General features: G+C 33.8%; 1 protein-coding gene across 1 annotated transcript in view; it reads right to left on the reverse strand.

Moving 5' to 3' along the window:
* CEP290 (centrosomal protein 290) overlaps positions 1-17,866 on the reverse strand; it is a 51,343-nt gene that overhangs the window by 14,589 nt on the left and 18,888 nt on the right. The window contains exons 22-38 of the mRNA XM_082003520.1: positions 16,920-17,022; positions 13,919-14,149; positions 13,342-13,515; positions 11,673-11,784; positions 10,738-10,943; positions 8,479-8,630; positions 7,438-7,549; positions 6,219-6,674; positions 5,103-5,267; positions 4,730-4,837; positions 4,508-4,642; positions 3,543-3,809; positions 2,333-2,440; positions 1,677-1,876; positions 775-988; positions 424-561; positions 100-321 (exon numbers count right to left, since the gene is read on the reverse strand). Of these exons, the coding sequence (XP_081859646.1) occupies positions 100-321; positions 424-561; positions 775-988; positions 1,677-1,876; positions 2,333-2,440; positions 3,543-3,809; positions 4,508-4,642; positions 4,730-4,837; positions 5,103-5,267; positions 6,219-6,674; positions 7,438-7,549; positions 8,479-8,630; positions 10,738-10,943; positions 11,673-11,784; positions 13,342-13,515; positions 13,919-14,149; positions 16,920-17,022 (3,103 nt within the window). The remainder of the gene's footprint in view (positions 1-99; positions 322-423; positions 562-774; positions 989-1,676; positions 1,877-2,332; positions 2,441-3,542; positions 3,810-4,507; positions 4,643-4,729; positions 4,838-5,102; positions 5,268-6,218; positions 6,675-7,437; positions 7,550-8,478; positions 8,631-10,737; positions 10,944-11,672; positions 11,785-13,341; positions 13,516-13,918; positions 14,150-16,919; positions 17,023-17,866) is intronic.

Genomic DNA, 17,866 nt, shown 5'->3' on the forward strand with positions numbered 1-17,866 from the left:
CTCAATGCCTGCCAAAAGTACTTAATCTTCACCCCCAAACCATCACATCTATGCAGAAACTTGACTAAGATCAAACATATTTTTAAAAATCACTTCTACCTGAATGCTACTGCTTAGCCTCCTAATCCGTTTCTTCAGTTCTTCATTTTCTTTTTCCATTTCATTTTTTTCTCTCAACATTTTAGCAAATGCTTTTTGTTTCCTCTGAAGTTCTTGGTTCAACTCATCCCTTTCATCAGACAAAGAACTTTCCCTGGTTTTACTTATTTTAAGGTTATCTGTAAGTTTTGTAATCTGATTATTTAATTCCTCTATCTGTGTCTAGAAGAAAACAAACAAACAAACAAACAAAACAGCAAAACCCCCAAATCAGGATTATCAACAATACAACCATGCGATACAAGGATATTACCTAGTACTCACCATAAGCCCCTTTGTTTGTCTGTCAACAATCTCCTGGACATTCATATATGCCTCTTTTTGTGATGCAGCAGAAATTATCTGCTGTTCAGCATTAGCAGTCATTTCTGCTCGGAGTTCCAGAAGTGCTTTACTCAAAGCCTGAAAATCATAAATGCAAGTTCTTTTAAGTGAAGAAGCTCCTAATATGAACATTACAAAACAAGAAAAGGCAATTATATTTTACTATGTTATATTATGCAATTATATTCTACCTTACTAGAGGTAGAACATACTGTACTACACATAGAACTCTGAAGTACTAAGCAACATTAAACATTTATGTGACATAGGGATTAAGTTTTATTGACTAACCTGCTGCTGCTTCTCTTTTATGGCTAACTGGCTCTTCAGCTGTTCCACCAGGTTTTTCAGTGTTGCTGTGGGTGCTCTATTATTTGCTTCTTTTTGGACCTCTAGTTCAGCTTTTACATTTGATAATTCCTTCTCCATCTGACATAGCATGTTCCTCAACTGATTTGCTTCATCTTTCAGTTGTTCCACATCAACTGTGTGCTTTTCCTGAAGCCTAATAAAAAATAAGCATTAATAGGGTACACTGCAATAATTAAATTAGCAAACTCCAAATAAATATCAAACGGCATGATGTTATATTTTTTATTAAAGTAAATGACCCTTAGATTTGGAAACAGCAAAAAAAGACTGACTCAACAAAGAAGGACTCCATTTAATAAGAAAATTACTCAAGAAGGTCATCAAAATGAGATTAGAGCATTGTTCATTATAATTTCCTGGCCCTAACAGGTAAAGAAAGCATCATACTTTTCTCCTTTTAAACAGCTGTTAAATTTTCATGAGTTTATTAACTTGTTATTTTTAACTTGTTAGGCAGCAAGCCCAAATGGATGTATCGGGGGAAAAAACCCAAAACACAAACCAGCAAGTATCACAGTAGCTTAATGACAACTCTCATACCAAGACTCCTTGAATACTTTCTTTTTCACTCAATGGCACAATGCTATCAACTGAAAGGCATTTTTCCAAGCCAGTTTTTCAATATTGGTCCTGATGAAGTGCTACAGATTAAAAATAATTTGCAATTACCAACCATAGTAACTCTTTTGAGTTAGTTTTTTCAGCCGAATCTTAAATTCGGCAAAAACATGTCCAATTTGATAGACCAGTCCTGTAGCAGCAATACAGAATTGACTTGATCCAATCCAACTGTGACTTATGTTAACAGTCTAAAAACTTACTGGGCTCTGATAGTCTCAAACTCTTCGATTTTCATTAAAGTAATTTGTTTTTGTTTCTCCAAATCAGATGATGTTTTCTTTAATTTTCCAACAAGTGAAGCAAGGGAATTATCCTGTTCTGCTACAGTTTGCTCCATTTCAGCTAAGCGGAGAAAATGTTTGTTGTTGGAAAGCGATAAAGTCGTCTTTTTCACTAATTCCTGTAAAAGAGAACAAATGCATGTTATAAACATTCTAAGCTTTAAATCACATGTAAGCATTAGTGATGCATTTTAAATTCAATCCCAAATATAACCAAGCATTAATATCGAACATATTTATTTACTAAGATGTGAGTAGTCCACAGAGAAAGCAGTTTCACTGGCTTGAAAAGAGCTTTGTGCATCTAATGATCCACAGAATAGCCAGTTAAATACAGGTTTCACCTTATCATAAAGCGTCATGAGAAAATTTTTATTGAAATGGGTTAGTTGAACATAACCACAGACTGAATGAAAAGAACAGAAAACAAAGTAAATCTCTCCCTCCTAGAATTCCCCATTTATTTTTCCTGTCATCATTTATTACTTACTTTTGACTGCAAAACTGTTCTTCTCAGTAACAATTTTAAAAATTTGGGAACAAATTCACTAATCCCACAAATACACATAACTCACCAAAGCAGTCTGTTTGAATTTGTTAAGAGAATTCTCATTATGCAAATTTAACTTCTGGTGTAGAACTCTGAGGTCTTGCTCATGCTTCTTTACTATTTCCTCTTGTTCCTGTTAGCTCAAAATAAAAATATAACTCTACTGATACACACTTTTCCAGAAAGTCATGAGGCTACAGTATCTTCATGTTGATTGCTCACTCATTGCTCAGTATCGCTCCCCAAATTTTCCCCTAATTCTGGCAGGTTTTAAAATTCTTTTTTTCTTGCTATAATAAATTATTTTTTTTTTCCCCCTTTTTAACACTATTGCAAAAAAAATCTACTACTGTAGTTTTAAACTATGTAGCAAGTAGCATGGTGCAACAGGACAGGAGCTGGAGAACAAAACAATTGGTGCTGGTCCTTGCCAACTATGACTATCAATATGGAGAGTGATATCCAAACTATGTACTTTTCAGGTCTATTTACTTTGGACTATAGTGTGATCCCATGGATTGAATGTCTGCTAGCAGACAGAGCATGGTAGGCTCATTTTTAGGCTTCATCTTCTAGTTTAGTTCCAAACCAAAAAAATTTCTTACAGAAGAAATAGCTACACTTGTTAAACAAAGCACACTAAGTGAAGACTGCTACAGACATGTGCTCCTGATTCAACCACACTAAAAGTGAGTACCTCTTGGACACAAAGTTTATGATTTAAAATATGATTTAAGGGTATAAAGAATAAAGAATATAAAGTATGCTTAAATAATATAAAAGTATGCTTAGATACACTGTTTATGCTTTAAAATAGTCTATAATTTAAAATATGCTTTAAGAAGCATATTTTCCATAAATGCGTGTCTTTCCTGTACCTTCCAAATTCACTACAAGATGCAGTCCAGAAATCACTGTTGCATGTACAGGAAAATCCCATGTAAATATACTATATACTGAGACCACTTCTCACAACAGAATTTTAGTTTTCTGCCTGTCAAACTAACCTGATTCCTAGACAGACATCATATACATAGCCTTTTGACTGAGCAAGCCTCCTGTTTCAAGAAGTTAAAAAATTCTACATGAACTTTCTACACAAAAAATTAGTAATTGACTCTGTCCTGTTACCTCTGAGGTCAGAAACTTTTTAAGACTTCACTAGCAACAAGATAAACAAAGAATCAACTAAAACATGAAAAAATGAAAGAAATTTTGTGCAAAATTTTAACCACCTCTCTTGCTTTAGCAAGCAAATGTTGGTATTTTTTTAACACTTCCTCCTTTTGATTTAATCTTGCTTGCATATTTGCAATGGTTTGATGAGCAATTTTTACGGCATGATGGTACTCTGGATCATCTTCTTGTTTGCCTAATTCAGCCATTATTTTCTCTCTTTCTGATGTTGCAGGTAATCGAAGTCGTAGTTCATTTATAACTTTGTCTCTGGATAAAACATTTTGTTCAGCTTTCCACAGAGCAGTTTCCTTTTCTTTTAATTTCTACAACGAAAGGCAATTGTTGCATTTCCAGAATTCAAACACTGCAAAAAGATCTTACTTTTAAAAAAATGTACCAGAAAGATTTGTCTAAGTGGACTTATAAACACAACACGTTTTGCAGTCAGTTCTGGCTGTATGGGATTACTATTAGATTAAAAAAGTCACAGAATGGCATTACCATGTCTTCTAGGGTATTATTTATTTTGTGTATTATATTATTATATATTATTTGCTTGGCACAAGACAGTTATGCAACTCATTTTGTGCTACCAAGTTAAGAAGCTGGTGTTTTTCAAATTTCTTAAGAACCACAAACTATCTTCTGTAGCAGAATTTCAATTTAGCAACCCAATAAAAAAGGATTTTGCTATGCTACTTGTTAAATTTAATGTAACACTTCCTAAATTTAACTAGCTATAGTCAACTGAGTTTTGTACAGCAAGAGCATCTTACCCTATGAAATGAATGTTCTAAAATACTCAAAAATTTTCCCCAATAATTTGTTCCAATGGAAAACATATTTCATTTTAGTCATGGTGTGATTATGTTATTTAAATTTCTTCTGTATTAAATACTTCTAAGGGAATGGACACATATGAGTGACATATATAAAAGAATATTTATTATATTTAAAAAAATTGAAGGGCATAGAAATACAAACTTTGTCCCTTTATATGATAATTTAGATATTTAGTTACCTCCTCCAGTGATTTACAGGTTGCCCTAGTTTCCAAAATTGTTCGAATATGCTCCTGAATCTTTCTCAAAGCCAACTCAAGTTGTTGTGGGAGCGGCAAACTAGGGTCTGGAACTGATCCTGTAGCCTCTTCTAACTGCACAGAAAGATTCATATTCATGTAATTTGACAGCTCCAAAAAACATGCTTATGAGTCTATTTTTAGTTAATTCAGTGCAGGTACCTTTAGAGCTGTACTAAGTATTTCATTTTGCTGATGATCACACCGGTCTAATTGGTGCTGCAGTTCTACTTCCCTCTGGTCCCAAGCCATTTGCCTTTCTTCATGAAACTGTAAGAAATGCTTGATAAAGGTATTTTATTTATTGAAGGCAATGGGAATTTTATAACCAACTTAAACAGAAAAAAAAGATACTAAAATTTATCTTTTGTTAAATGTATCTTTTTTAAAATACTCAAATGTGCTATTAAAAAGAATTATGGAACCAAGATACAAACATCTATGTTAAAAATTTACTAAGAAGAATCCTCCTTTCTAAATCACTTAGTGAAATAAGGAATAGGCTGTTCTTCTAATAGCATGCAGAAATACATACCTTGTTCTGCTGCACAATTTCTTCTTCCAGATTATTGATTGTATGTTCATATTCACAAATTATATTCCGCAAATACTTCACCTCTTCCTTTTGCTTGACTAACTCTCGATTGAGTTTAAGTTCCTGCAAATGGAGTTCCTCCATCTTCATATGCCATTCAATTACCTAATAATGAATGATACACTATTATATTTACCAAGCCCACAGGCAAACTAGTTGCAGCTACACTCTTTGACTTTGAGGCAGTATGGCACTTATCCAACCAACAGGAAGAAAGAGGTTCTGCCTTCCTAAGCTGCTTCACTTCTGTTTAGTGAGGAGGCAAGGCAAGAGTATGCAGCTACAAGAGAAATGACTGAAAAGTGATTTTCAAAACCATTAAAAACTGTTATGTGTTCAAAAATACACATGAATAACAGACATATTGATGTCAAAATGCTCTAGAAAAATATTTGAAAACTGGTTTAGAACTAAAACATGCCAAGAGTGCTACAACCATTGCTTACACAGAGACGTCTGTAGTCATGACAGATATAACCATATTATATAATACACAGTGATCTGGAAGACAAGCGAGAAAGCCTTATTCAAATTTCAAGGCAACATTGTTTACTATAGTAAAATATGGTTAAGTAGAATTACATGCGTATAATAACTTTTCTGACCATGCTGCCTAAATTACTGCCCCTGGATTTATTTATAAAGACATGGATTTGTAGTGAAGATTTCAATGCAAGCTCACGGAAGAGAACTTCAGAATGCTACTCTGTGTTTATTTCCATTTAATTCCATTCATAATTTAATTCATTTTATAATTTAATGCAAGCTGATATAACTGAATTCATTGTTAGCCTCTACTTCCTATGTCACTTAAATGGGCACAAAAGAAAATTAGTAAGTCAGACTGTGCTGACTTTTACAGGGCAAATAATTAATGCTGTATTACTTTTTTAAAACAGGAAAGCAAAAAATGATACCTGACATATTCTAACAAAGTGTATTTTGAAATCATTAAGTTCTACAGTAAAACAGACATTTAGGGAACAAGCTGAACGGAAATGTAATTTAAATGCAGATCAGATGAACAAAGCTATTCAAAGTTGCAAAATAGCAAACCTTTTGAGCTCCTCTTGTATCCTTCAATGCACTTATCAATTCTTCTAAACTTTTCAGTTTTAAGTCCATCTCTAATGCTCTGTTTTCTGCATTTCGACGCTCCTGCTGGGCATGCTGAACTTCTTCCAGGATCTTTAGTTTGTCATTCTGTAGCTGAATCATTGTTTTAGAGAATTTTTCTTGCTGTGCTAAAGGCAGAGCACCACTAAACTGTCGCCGCAAAGACTGAACTGTCTGTTGTAGATGTTTGGCTCTGTTTCTTCCTTCCAGTCGGGCAAAATACAAGGCTTGCTCTCTCTCATCAAGCTTCTGCTCTAAACGTAGATTATGGATCTCCATCTTCTGTAGCTTCAATTTAAGTGTCTCCAATTTGCCTACAGCAACAGATTCGCTACCTTGAACAGCTATAATATGTTGATGCAGTTTTGCAATAACTGCTTTTTCATCTGACTGTGCCTAGGAACAAAATATACAGAACAAATTTATTTTTCATTTTGAATATGTTAATGCAGTGTATATGTAAATATAAATAAGTGCTTCTTTTTGTATTTTATATATTGCATGTATTTTATTCCATAGATAAGAGCAAGAAATAGTCTCTAAAAACAGGTTTTTCTTCTTCTACTGTTGTTTCTACAGCCACATTTTAGAGGTACACGTTTTCACACACTGTTCTTAAAAATTGTATCTTTCCAAAATACCAGGAAATGAGGAAGAAATGTGTACCGAAACTTAGATAATATGGTAACGTAAAAACTGATGAAAGTGTTGTATTTAGGGATTCAAACCATTCAAGAACATGCAAACAAATCCCAAGAAATTGTTTCAGCTAATAACAAAGCAATACAATAAGTCTACTGCAAAGTTTCAAGATTTGTAAGTCATTGCTTGTCTTGTAAAAAACAAATAAAATTTGCTGATATTATATTTAAATATTGACCATGAGCTATTAATTATATAGGAATAAATATTACCTAAATAACATGGAAAAAAGCTCAAGATCTGTAATATCTGTACAGCTAGAAATGGAAAAAATGGAGAAGGGAATAATTAATGTAATACAGAACTCTTGAAAGCATATGGCCACTACAAGGACCAGCTTGCTAAGATACTTCTGAAATGCTTTTGCAGTTTCCTAATTCACTGTAAAATTACTTCATTTCTTCTCACCTCAGGGAAAAAAATCCAAACTGCAGTGTTAATAAAGGTTAAATTTTACCTGATAGTCTAAAATTTGCATTCTAAGAGATTCCACTTCTTTATCTCTGTATTGCTGGCGTGCCTCCAGAGATTCAACTTGCATTTTTGCTACATCAGACAGTTCTCTTAACCTTGCAGGGAAAACAAGAGTATCGTGTCACCTGAAAACCGCTGAGTAACCTAAGTTTTTCTAAATAGAAGATGCTAAGAAAAGATGCTTAGTATGTTTCCTCATATCAAAACATTTAAAGACTCCGTTCTTTTCAGCATACTCTTCTCTACTAGTCAGAGTCCTTGTTATGACAATTCTTCTGTATCGCCTCTCAACTTTTTCACAGAACATTTTCCCGTAAGTTATATAGAAGTTTGCTAGCAGTAACCTACTCCAGGAAAACAACACCGTGTTTTTACCTGAACTAAGTATCTCTGTCCTCTATTTCTCTCCCACTTCAGGACATAAATGCTCAAGAATTTAATTCTCAATTCCTTTCTCTGCTTCCCCAAGTCTAATCGATGTCAAAAATCACTGCAGATATCCCCACAGACTTCACTGTTTTAGGAATATAACAGGATTACACTATTTACTCAAAAGCAAATGTCCATATCAACATATATATAAAGGTCAGTTTCTCACTTTGCACATACAAAGTTAATCTCTTAAGTAAATGGCATCCCCAGGCTGCAGTTTAATCTTTGAGATATCTCTGACTCTTTGAAAGTAAGAATTGCTTTCCAATTTCATTTGAGATTTTCATACATTTAAGCAGATTGTGGCAGAGAAACAAAATAAACCTTAATTAATTAGTTTAAAAATACTAGTAATAAATATCTAAGTGTACATTTACCCATGTCTATCCAGGCCAGCACTTAGTTCCTTGTTCAAATGAAAACGAAGCAAATCACTTTCTTTATAATCACAAATTCAATGCTTCTTTTTCAATTCCAAATTTGGCATATATAATTAGTAATCATAAGTAGTGTACTACATAAGCCTATATAGCCTAAATTTTTGCACGCTCACAAACTTACTGCATTTGAAATTTGTTACTTCAACGCTTACTTTGATACTTCAATCTTCAGCTCCATCTCACGCTTCTCTAGGTCCATGATTCGTCGTCTATCTGCATCACTTACTGCCTTACTTACACTCTTTGACAGTTCATCTCTTAATTCCTGTTCCATTTTCTGTGCCTCGAAGTTGATTTTGGTGAGCTTAAAAAAAACAAAACCAGAAACAAACAAAATGGTATCCTAAGCACACAACTGCCTCCAACCCTGCAAATAAAAAGCAGTGCCAAAAGTATCTTTTCTTTCCTAGTCATTACAAAACACTGTTCAGCTGTGTTCAAAAAAATAATTTCCTTTCCTCTCTGCTTAAACACCTTTTGTTTGCAGCATTGCATACACATAGGAACAGATATACAGGTCAGCACAGAACAGGATTCTAAATTAAACACAATTTTTAATAGTGAATTTTCTTAAAACCATTACTGCAATAACTTACTCTTAAACTAAAACAAGGAAAAAAAAATAAAAAAAGAGTAAGACTGTAAACTCTTTAGGAAATGAACCATCTTACTTATATATTTTATATTGTCTAGTATATCGCGATTGGTAACACAAATACAGGTTATAAGTGCCAAGACTCATGATAGTGTGTAGTTCTTTTGTTCTTTCTAAGAAGAACTTTCGTAATTAAGTGATACTCTTTCAAGCAGCTTGATTTTTCAAGTTGATTATTAAATACCAAGTAACCAATGTTTCAATTCGAACCAAAGAGCATTAAGAAAAGACAAATATCTGAAAAGCATTAAACAAGACAAAGAAGCCTCAGAAATTAATTTAGTAAATATAGTTGTGGCAGATTAATCTGATACCACTCCTTAATAAAAGAACAGAATTTCTAAACACACAAAAAATCTACACTTTACATATTTGAAGCAGTGGTATCTGGAAAACATCATGCTGAAGTAGATTTATGAGTTTAGAAGGAGATTTCTAGTAGATTTCTAGTTATCAGTTCTTAAACTGATATCACTTACAACTTTCATTAATTACCTTAGCACAATCTTTTTTTATATCTCTCTCTCCCTCTCTCTACCTCTCGCTTTCTCTCTCAAAAAAAGCAGTGACACCAGATTAGAAGGCACTATCAACAGGAGTATATGAAACAGAAAATGTATGTCCTGGAGCTACAGAAATGAGGAAAAAAGGGATGCACAGAGGACCTAATAAGAAAAAATTCTGGCATTAGAAGTTCATCAACTCAAAATGAAGGAAGACCAGCAGACCTAAATGTATCACAAGACAGATAATAATATATGCAAAAGAGAAAAAGGGAAACATGATCCTAGGGTGCATCACCTGAGGTATTTCTTAACAAAATAAATAAAGTCATGTCATAAGAAAAGGCTTCTGCTGCTGAAAACCCTTATACACTTTCAGTTACTCCATGTCCCAAATAAATTCAAATCAAAACAGTGTAACAAACACTACTAAAACAACAATGGGGAGTCCAGATATGAGCAATCTAATATAGCCAGGCTAAAGCCTAGCAAAGCACAAAGAAGGGGAAATGAATACAATCTATCAGCATTCCTGTCAACACAACTGTTATTTTCTGCCCTTGTGTTTAAATTATAGGCCAATACTGGCACAAGAACAAGTATGTACAACTGCCTATAAATAAATTTAGACTGGAAATTATAATAAAGTCTACTACTATTACATAATGAATTTAGAGAACAAATTTCAAATATGAATAGTGGGGACAAAAAAAAAAGACAAGATTAAGACTGATAATCTAAGGATCATCAGCTTCAATAGCACATGACTTCTCTCCTATTCCTGTATTATAGATAATGTTTGGCATGTGACAGAGGACATAGCCAGTCTGTAACAGAATCATGACAATATCATTTACAAAAGGGATGCAAAGGTCTAACATTTTTTGAATCTTTGGTAATTAATGGAAAATTATCAGAAAAGGGATCATATGAATTAGGACACAAGAGAGAACACGTCAAGAACAGACTTGTCTAGCAGTCTGCTGAAAAACTAGCAAATTATCTGTCAAGATGCTCATCCTATGTTTTACAGAGATTAACTAGTATTTGAAATAAACTACTGACAAATTAATTAGTTATATTTTTTACAAATGTTGTGTGCATGCAAAATTGCAGCCTTTAAAGGCAGCTATATTTTGCACTATAAGCTTATTTGCCAGTCGTGATACAATATAGGTTAATCCTTTGTGAAAAGCTCAAAAATATGCTTTTAAGATGTGCCAGATTATGTTGTTAAACCTCAACAGATTTACCTTGGCAAATTTTGTTTCCAATTCAAAATTACGTTCTTCTATTTGCTTTACAGTGTTCCTTAAATGTTCATACATTCGTTGCGAATGCTCTGCTCTCTGTCTTTCATTTAGTTCCTTCATTTCCAACATTGCGATTTTCTTAGAAATGGACAAAATCTCACTGTTGGTTATTGCTTTTGTGGCCTTGTCCATGGCATTGTCATCCCCTGCATTAAAAAACATTTAAATTAGGAAATACACAAGCTGATACAACTATGAAAATTATTTGCACCACGAAACAGAACATGTGTTTTGCTTTATCTGTCATATAAACTTTATCAAAACATCTGTATTATTTTTTTAAACTGCAAGCATGGTTATCTTGCCTTATTACATATTTGAAAGGTATCTAATTTGAATAAAATATTATTAACAATTATAAATGGGTATATCTGCAACCATGGTTATTGAGCCTGATAGCTATTTTCACTGTAGCCTTTCTCTTTATCCTTAATTCAGCTGGTAAATCTTCAGGAAATTTAAATTAAAAATCTGTAAAAGAAATAGATGTGGATGAAAAAATAGTTTGTTACAGAGTGTGAAACCAGGAAAAAGAAATAATTTTCCTGACAACATATGAAGTACTTAATTTGACTGAAAATCAAGTTAGAACATATAGCAACTTAAATTAAAAAAAAAAATCAGGTGATGTTGCTTCATAAGTTCCAGCTTTTAAACCCTTGACCCAGTAACCCAAGAAAAGTCAATGTGGAACAGAAATGAAACAAACAAATTCACCAAAAAAAATTAAGACCGTTAACAAAAGATACAAAATAGTTTTGACTTTTTGTTGTTATTGTTTTAAGATACATCACTTTTAAAACATTTTAAAATATTACTTTTACACAGGACATACCATTTGACTTTTAATGTTGCCATATAACTTTCATACTTGCCCAGTTTAGTTATCTGTTCCCAAGCCTGTTCTACAGTGTGAAGTTTCTCTTTCGTGATCTCCAGTTCCTTATTCAATAAATTTATCTGTGCTTTCAAGGATTCATTCTCATGCTGCATGACAGAAAAGTTGCAACATAACAGTAAACTATTTAACTGTAGCAGACTTGATGCTTTGTTTCTATATAATCTTTTAATTTAACAGAAACTACCTATGCATAACCCCTAATCTACATATAGGGCAACAGAAGGGCGTAGGTTTCCTCCTAAGGGTAAAAAGTTAGTCTCTCTGTGTTGTATCTTACTGTCAATAGTATTACCATGAATATTTATCATCAGTGACTGTGATTCCTCGAGTGTCTAGAATTAGATGAAGAAATCTATGTTTTTCATACTAAACACCCCATTAACAGTGGGAAAGAAATAAGTACTTCTGGAGGATATTTCATCCCACACAGGATATTTCATCTTGTGCATAAACACGTTTGAGACTGATCATATGCTTCTTTTAGCTCTTTTAGGCATCTAATATGATGCCAAAGATTAGTTTTGTAAATGTTCCTTCAATCCTCCAAATAGAAACACAAATGTTCACATTAATCAGTAAAACAAACTTAATATTTCATATTAATTTTCAATTTCTAATTTTCTGAACACATTTTTAGTTTGCTACTGATAAATGATTCTCTAGGTCTGTGAAACTGCTGAAATAAGCAATGCAGGTTTTCATACACAGAAAATTTAATAAAATAGAGCAGGAAACATTCATTCTTTAGCTAACACAAATGCACCTACCTGTTTCCAAACAGACAACTTTAATAGTTCAGTAAGTTTACCCACCACGTATATTTAACCCTTGTAAACCACAGAAACAGAACAGACAAGAACATGGACATGAGTTTTAACTACTGGTTAAACTACTACTTTCTTGGACTATTATTTCTGACATGAATGAAAAGTAGGACATAGTGTCTTTGAAGCCAGCTTCTTGAAAAGAAGCTCCCTTCTACTTCAGAATAAAGGTTCAAAGGAAAGGTTACATATTTGCAGTCCCTACGACACTTTGCAAACACATTGTGAAGATCTTCAGTTATTTACTTTTTTTATGGACATAAAATTCCCAAAGTTTACTGCCTTTTGGAACTGAACATTTAATTCTTGTAAGTCAGGAATCAGTAAGAGCACTTACTTTGAGAGAAAGCTTTGAAAGTGTTTACACTCATTCTGCTTTCCTTATGACCTCCAAAACTGAAGATGAGAGCAAATACTCCTTCTGCCAGCCTTGTTTTGGTAATTAAAGAACTAAAAATACTTTGTGAGGGAATATACTCAGAGCTTAACTTAAAAAGCAAACAAAGAAAGAAACCAACGAAAACCAACAAAACATTTAAGCAAAATTATTTTATGTATGCCCCTTGAAATAAAATCTAGCACTTGGTGTATGTTTCTTAATCCACTGAAAAATACCAGGTAAGCAAATTAAAATTTGATATCAACAGTAAGACTGCCTTCAACATCTCATACCCACTATGGAACTGTTACAACCAGCAGTTCTAGCATTGGGACTTCCGTTCTATCTTTCTATTAAGTGAGAAATAAAAACAATAGAGAACAAATTAATATATAAAGAGGATTTTTTCCCTTAGGGTTCAAAGATAACGCAAACATTACCTCCATGTGTTCCATGTTTGTTGTCCGTTGGACGAGCAAGTTATCTTTTTGTAACATATCTCTGTATTTAGCAGTTAATGCATTATACTGCTTATTAGCCAGTTCTAGCTCAGACAATGGCACACTACCATCCAACACTTTTTGCAGAGCTGCAATCTTAAAGCTAGCCATTTCCTATGAAAATAATCAACACAATGAGTTACTAAGGTCTGCTAGGTCTTTAAATAGAAAAAGTAAAATTACTCCATGGAAAAAGAATACCACTGAATAATGCTTTAGAACATAATACTGGTTTATTTTACCAAATTACTGTCTATCTTTACAAATCGCTTGCAATAAACATTGACAAAATTTCTCTGGTATTCCAACTCTCTGGGTAATTTTATCATTAATTATTATCATTAATTATGATGCCTATTTAAATACAAAGATTGTTTTGACAAAATTTATAACAATATTTAACAAGCATTTGGGCAATGCATTCAAGAAACTAGTACTGCTTCCATTTTAAAAAAAGCGTATTTATTGCCAAATTTAAAAAAAAAAAAATATGTATTATTACTACTATAAACTATACCTTGAATCGTTGCAAGTTTCCAATCTTCCCTATAACTGCAGTTTCCATATGTGTTACTTCACCCTTCAGTTTCTCATTTTCTTTTCTAAGATGCCGTTCCGTTTCAAGTAAAATGGTATACTGCCTTGTTAATGACCTCTCATTAACTTGCAAAACAGTTATTTTTCTATTATTTTCTGCAAGTACTTTTTTTGTTTCATCAGGATCCAGCTGAAGTGCACTGAGTAAATTCTGTAAAATAATTTTTTAGCAAGAGCTTTGTACAGAAATATGGTAAAACTCAACTACATAGACAAGCTTTCTTGTACATTTTTTAATCTAGGTGTAAAAATTACGTTAATCTGTCTGAAATAATTTCTTTTTGCTAATAAAACATGTACCACACTCAACACATGCATAAGCATACAACATTCTATTATAAGAAAAGAAAAAAAATCTTCAAAATCATTAGTTTCTAAGGAATAGAAACTAAATACATTTGAGTGACTAACTGGAATTTCGGTTAATGCTGACATTTTCAAAATTAAGAACAAAAATAGTTCTCTGCATACATTGTCACCCATCTTCCCCTTTTCACTAGAATCAAAACAAATGTATTGGAACAATTTTCTAAACCAAATAGGATTCCTGTGGTTCCTAACAAACACTAATAACATCCTGCTTTGAGGACGAAACCAGTACTTGTAAAGTAACCACAGGACCCCTCCCATGGAAACATGCGTGTGTTTGTGTGTATGTGTGCACACACATGTTTGCATGCAGGTATAAATCTGAGGCGGAGGGGACAGAGGGAACTACAGCAAATGAGGTTGTAGACGACATGTGAGCTTTAGCTTTGCCGTCGCACCCATCAGCCTGCCAAGGAGACAGGGAGTAGAAACTGGAGCTGTAAAACCCCAGATTCCCATAACCTAATGAAGAAGAGTGAGCAGGTAGCTAGGTAAGACTCCAGAGTCCTGGAAGCCTGAAGCCATGAAAAAAGATCCAGTTCCATGACAACTGGCAAAGATTTGGCTTTTCTGATTGAGAAGCCTGCTCTTCTTAAGATTTTAAGAGCAACACATTTTCATTGAGCATTTACAGTGAATTAATTTCAGAGAAATATTGAATCTGAAAATGTTCATCAAGATCAACTGTCATCAAGATTACATACTAACAAAAAATAGTACTAAATAATGGTACATATTTCTTATCTTTGGATAGGATGTGTTTCTGAAAACAAAAGCTATTGGGAAACAGTAATTTCTTAAAAGGTCTCAGCAATATTTTGATAGCACTGCTAACATCATAAAACTCCAATATATTTTAAAGACATTTAGAAAACAAATCCCAGAAATATCTTAATCCTGGTACAATCTACTCCTGTGACTCTGGAAATGCAGAATAAGACACTGAACAAATTAAGTAAGATAGAGCGCGCTCTCTCTTTTTTTTAAACACACAGTAGAAACATCCTGCAAAACAATTTCAAGTTCATTTCTCTGGAAATATATTTAGACTTAATTACCTCAGGATACAATTATTTTGCAAATCAATTACAGTTATGAACATGATTATAAGCAGGACCACGTACCACTACAGTTACCTCTCATGAGAAGAAAAAGGTTAGAACTCAGCTATCTAAACTGGCATCCACAGTCATTTTCAACACCTTGTGATACCCTCGTCCTGTGTTTGCTTCTCTAAAAGGACATGTGTGTCCTGTATGTCTTCTGTTTTATTTGGCAGCTTTTGGTATCTGCCCAAAGACACCAAAAGCCATCTAAAATTGTACTATGTCTGTGATTAGGCACCTGCATCAATTCCAGGAACTTTTAAGTACCACCTTCTTAAAAAGTCATTTTTCACTTTTCTTAATAGAATGTTGAATTCAGTCTTGGTGGAAATAAATCAAAATAGAGAGGTTAATTCTGTTTCCTGGTTTTGTGAAATACTGATACATATACATTAACTGGTACATATAAGTAAGATGTAATTCAAAGCAATAACCTTAATTCTTAGCATAAATTAATGTGTTTTCCATGGGGGTGCCTGCACTGCTCCTCCTCCCAATCAAGCAGCCTGGATAACAACTGCTGTTATGAGAGCAGTGTGAATGTAAATAGTGTGTGTGAACAAAATATCTGAGACTTTCTGAGGGGGCATTGGCTCAAAACTGGTAATGTTAAAGAGGAAGATGACTATCAACCAGATTGAATAGTAACCATAAAATTAGAAACTTGAAATAAAGAAGTAGTCAGCTTGAAAATTAGTATAAAAGCAGCATGAAAGCTTCTAACAGTGGGGGCAGAGAGTTATAATGCAGCACTCATAACCTAGTTCAGCTTTGGAATTTTCCCCTCTGTCCCTGCAACCTCTGTGCAGATGTGAGTGCTTTCTGCCTGCTGGACACCATGAGCCTCAGTACGCCAGCTGATGGACTGGTGGAACCAAGTAGAACAAGTAGGGACCCACACCTCAGGTGTGTGTATGTGACCTTATGGGGTGATTTCACATCAGTGCGTGGGTTAGCAGACTGCAGGGAGGCACACGTGTACACACAACACCAGAGCACTCCCATGTGTTCACAGCACCGTGGGGCACGCATGAGGTGTGTGTGTACACAATGAACTTGCACTCTCAGGTAGGTGCTGGTAACCTGAAGGGGCCAGGGAGTGAATATAACTGTGTGAATGTGGATGTGTGGGATGAGAAATATTTGGGATTAATACCTGAATGGCGCTTAGAGATTTTTAGGTCTATAGTAACATTTTGTATGTGCCTTAATATTGTGATTTACCTTTTGTATAGTTGATAGTGATTCTGAATGTATAGTTCACTGATTACTAGTTATTTACATTCCACTAATAAATCAATAAACCACTTCCCTTCTGATTTGATTTGAATTGAGCAGTTTTTCCATGCAACATTTTTGCCATCTAACAAATTACAGCATTGTATTAAAACCTCTGGTTTATGTATTAAAACCTTTTTGAAAAATTAAAGCAACAAAATTACTTACAGAATATGCCTTTATTTTTGTAGCATCTTGTTCTTTTTGCTCTTCCAGTTTTTTCTTTTCCTCTTTCATATCTTCTGATTCCTTTTGCCAGCTTTCCTTTTGACTAAAACAGTAATGAAATATTTTAATTTAAAACGATGAAAGATTTGATGATTTTTAAAACTGTAACTAAAACAGCAACTCTGAAACACTGCAAACCAAGATACTTATAAGTAAGGTAATTTGAAAAAAAAAATTATAAATTGTAGATGGGTAACTGAAAAACTATTCCCTCTGTTTAGGCTGCAGCTGGTTTAATGATGAAAAAAATTCTTAAGTTAGAGAGTCTTATCTCTTCTTCACATGTGTAGAGATAGAGATGCCTTACTCCCCCCAAAAATACACATATGGCATTTAATCTGCTTTAAATTGCACACCTGTATTTCAATTAATTACTTTCTTGCACGTGTCTTCGTTAAAATAGGTGAAGTTTAAAATTTTGCAATGAAAAACATTGCCATTTTAAGAACCTCTCTGGAAACTCCAGGTCTCCCTTTTATAGGAGAGGAGACAAAAGTCATGCTACTGGAACTTAGCATGCTGCGAGCCTCGAAATGGGCCTTTTCTTTTTGAAGCAGACTAGGCCCAGCAGATTTCAGCAGGTATTCACAATTGAGCCCAATAATTTGGCTGATAAGATTTCCAGCTATATAAAGTGGTTTGGCAAATAATCAATGACACCTTCAATAACCATTTCCTTTGCATGAAGCACTTGCACATTCATTAGCAAAGAGAAAACTTGCAAGGGGAACAAGGCTTCTGCAGTTCCTGAGAGACAGCTGATTTTGAAGTCTTTTTAATTAATCATACAGAACAGTACAGTATCATACGGAAAAGATTACTCGCCTCTGAGAATTCCCCACAGCATAGTAGTTGGCTTTTTCTTTAAAAGATGTCAGTTCAAATTT

This window comes from Phaethon aethereus, assembly GCF_964289735.1.
Source record: "Phaethon aethereus genome assembly, chromosome: 1".
NCBI classification, from domain to species: Eukaryota; Metazoa; Chordata; class Aves; order Phaethontiformes; family Phaethontidae; genus Phaethon; species Phaethon aethereus.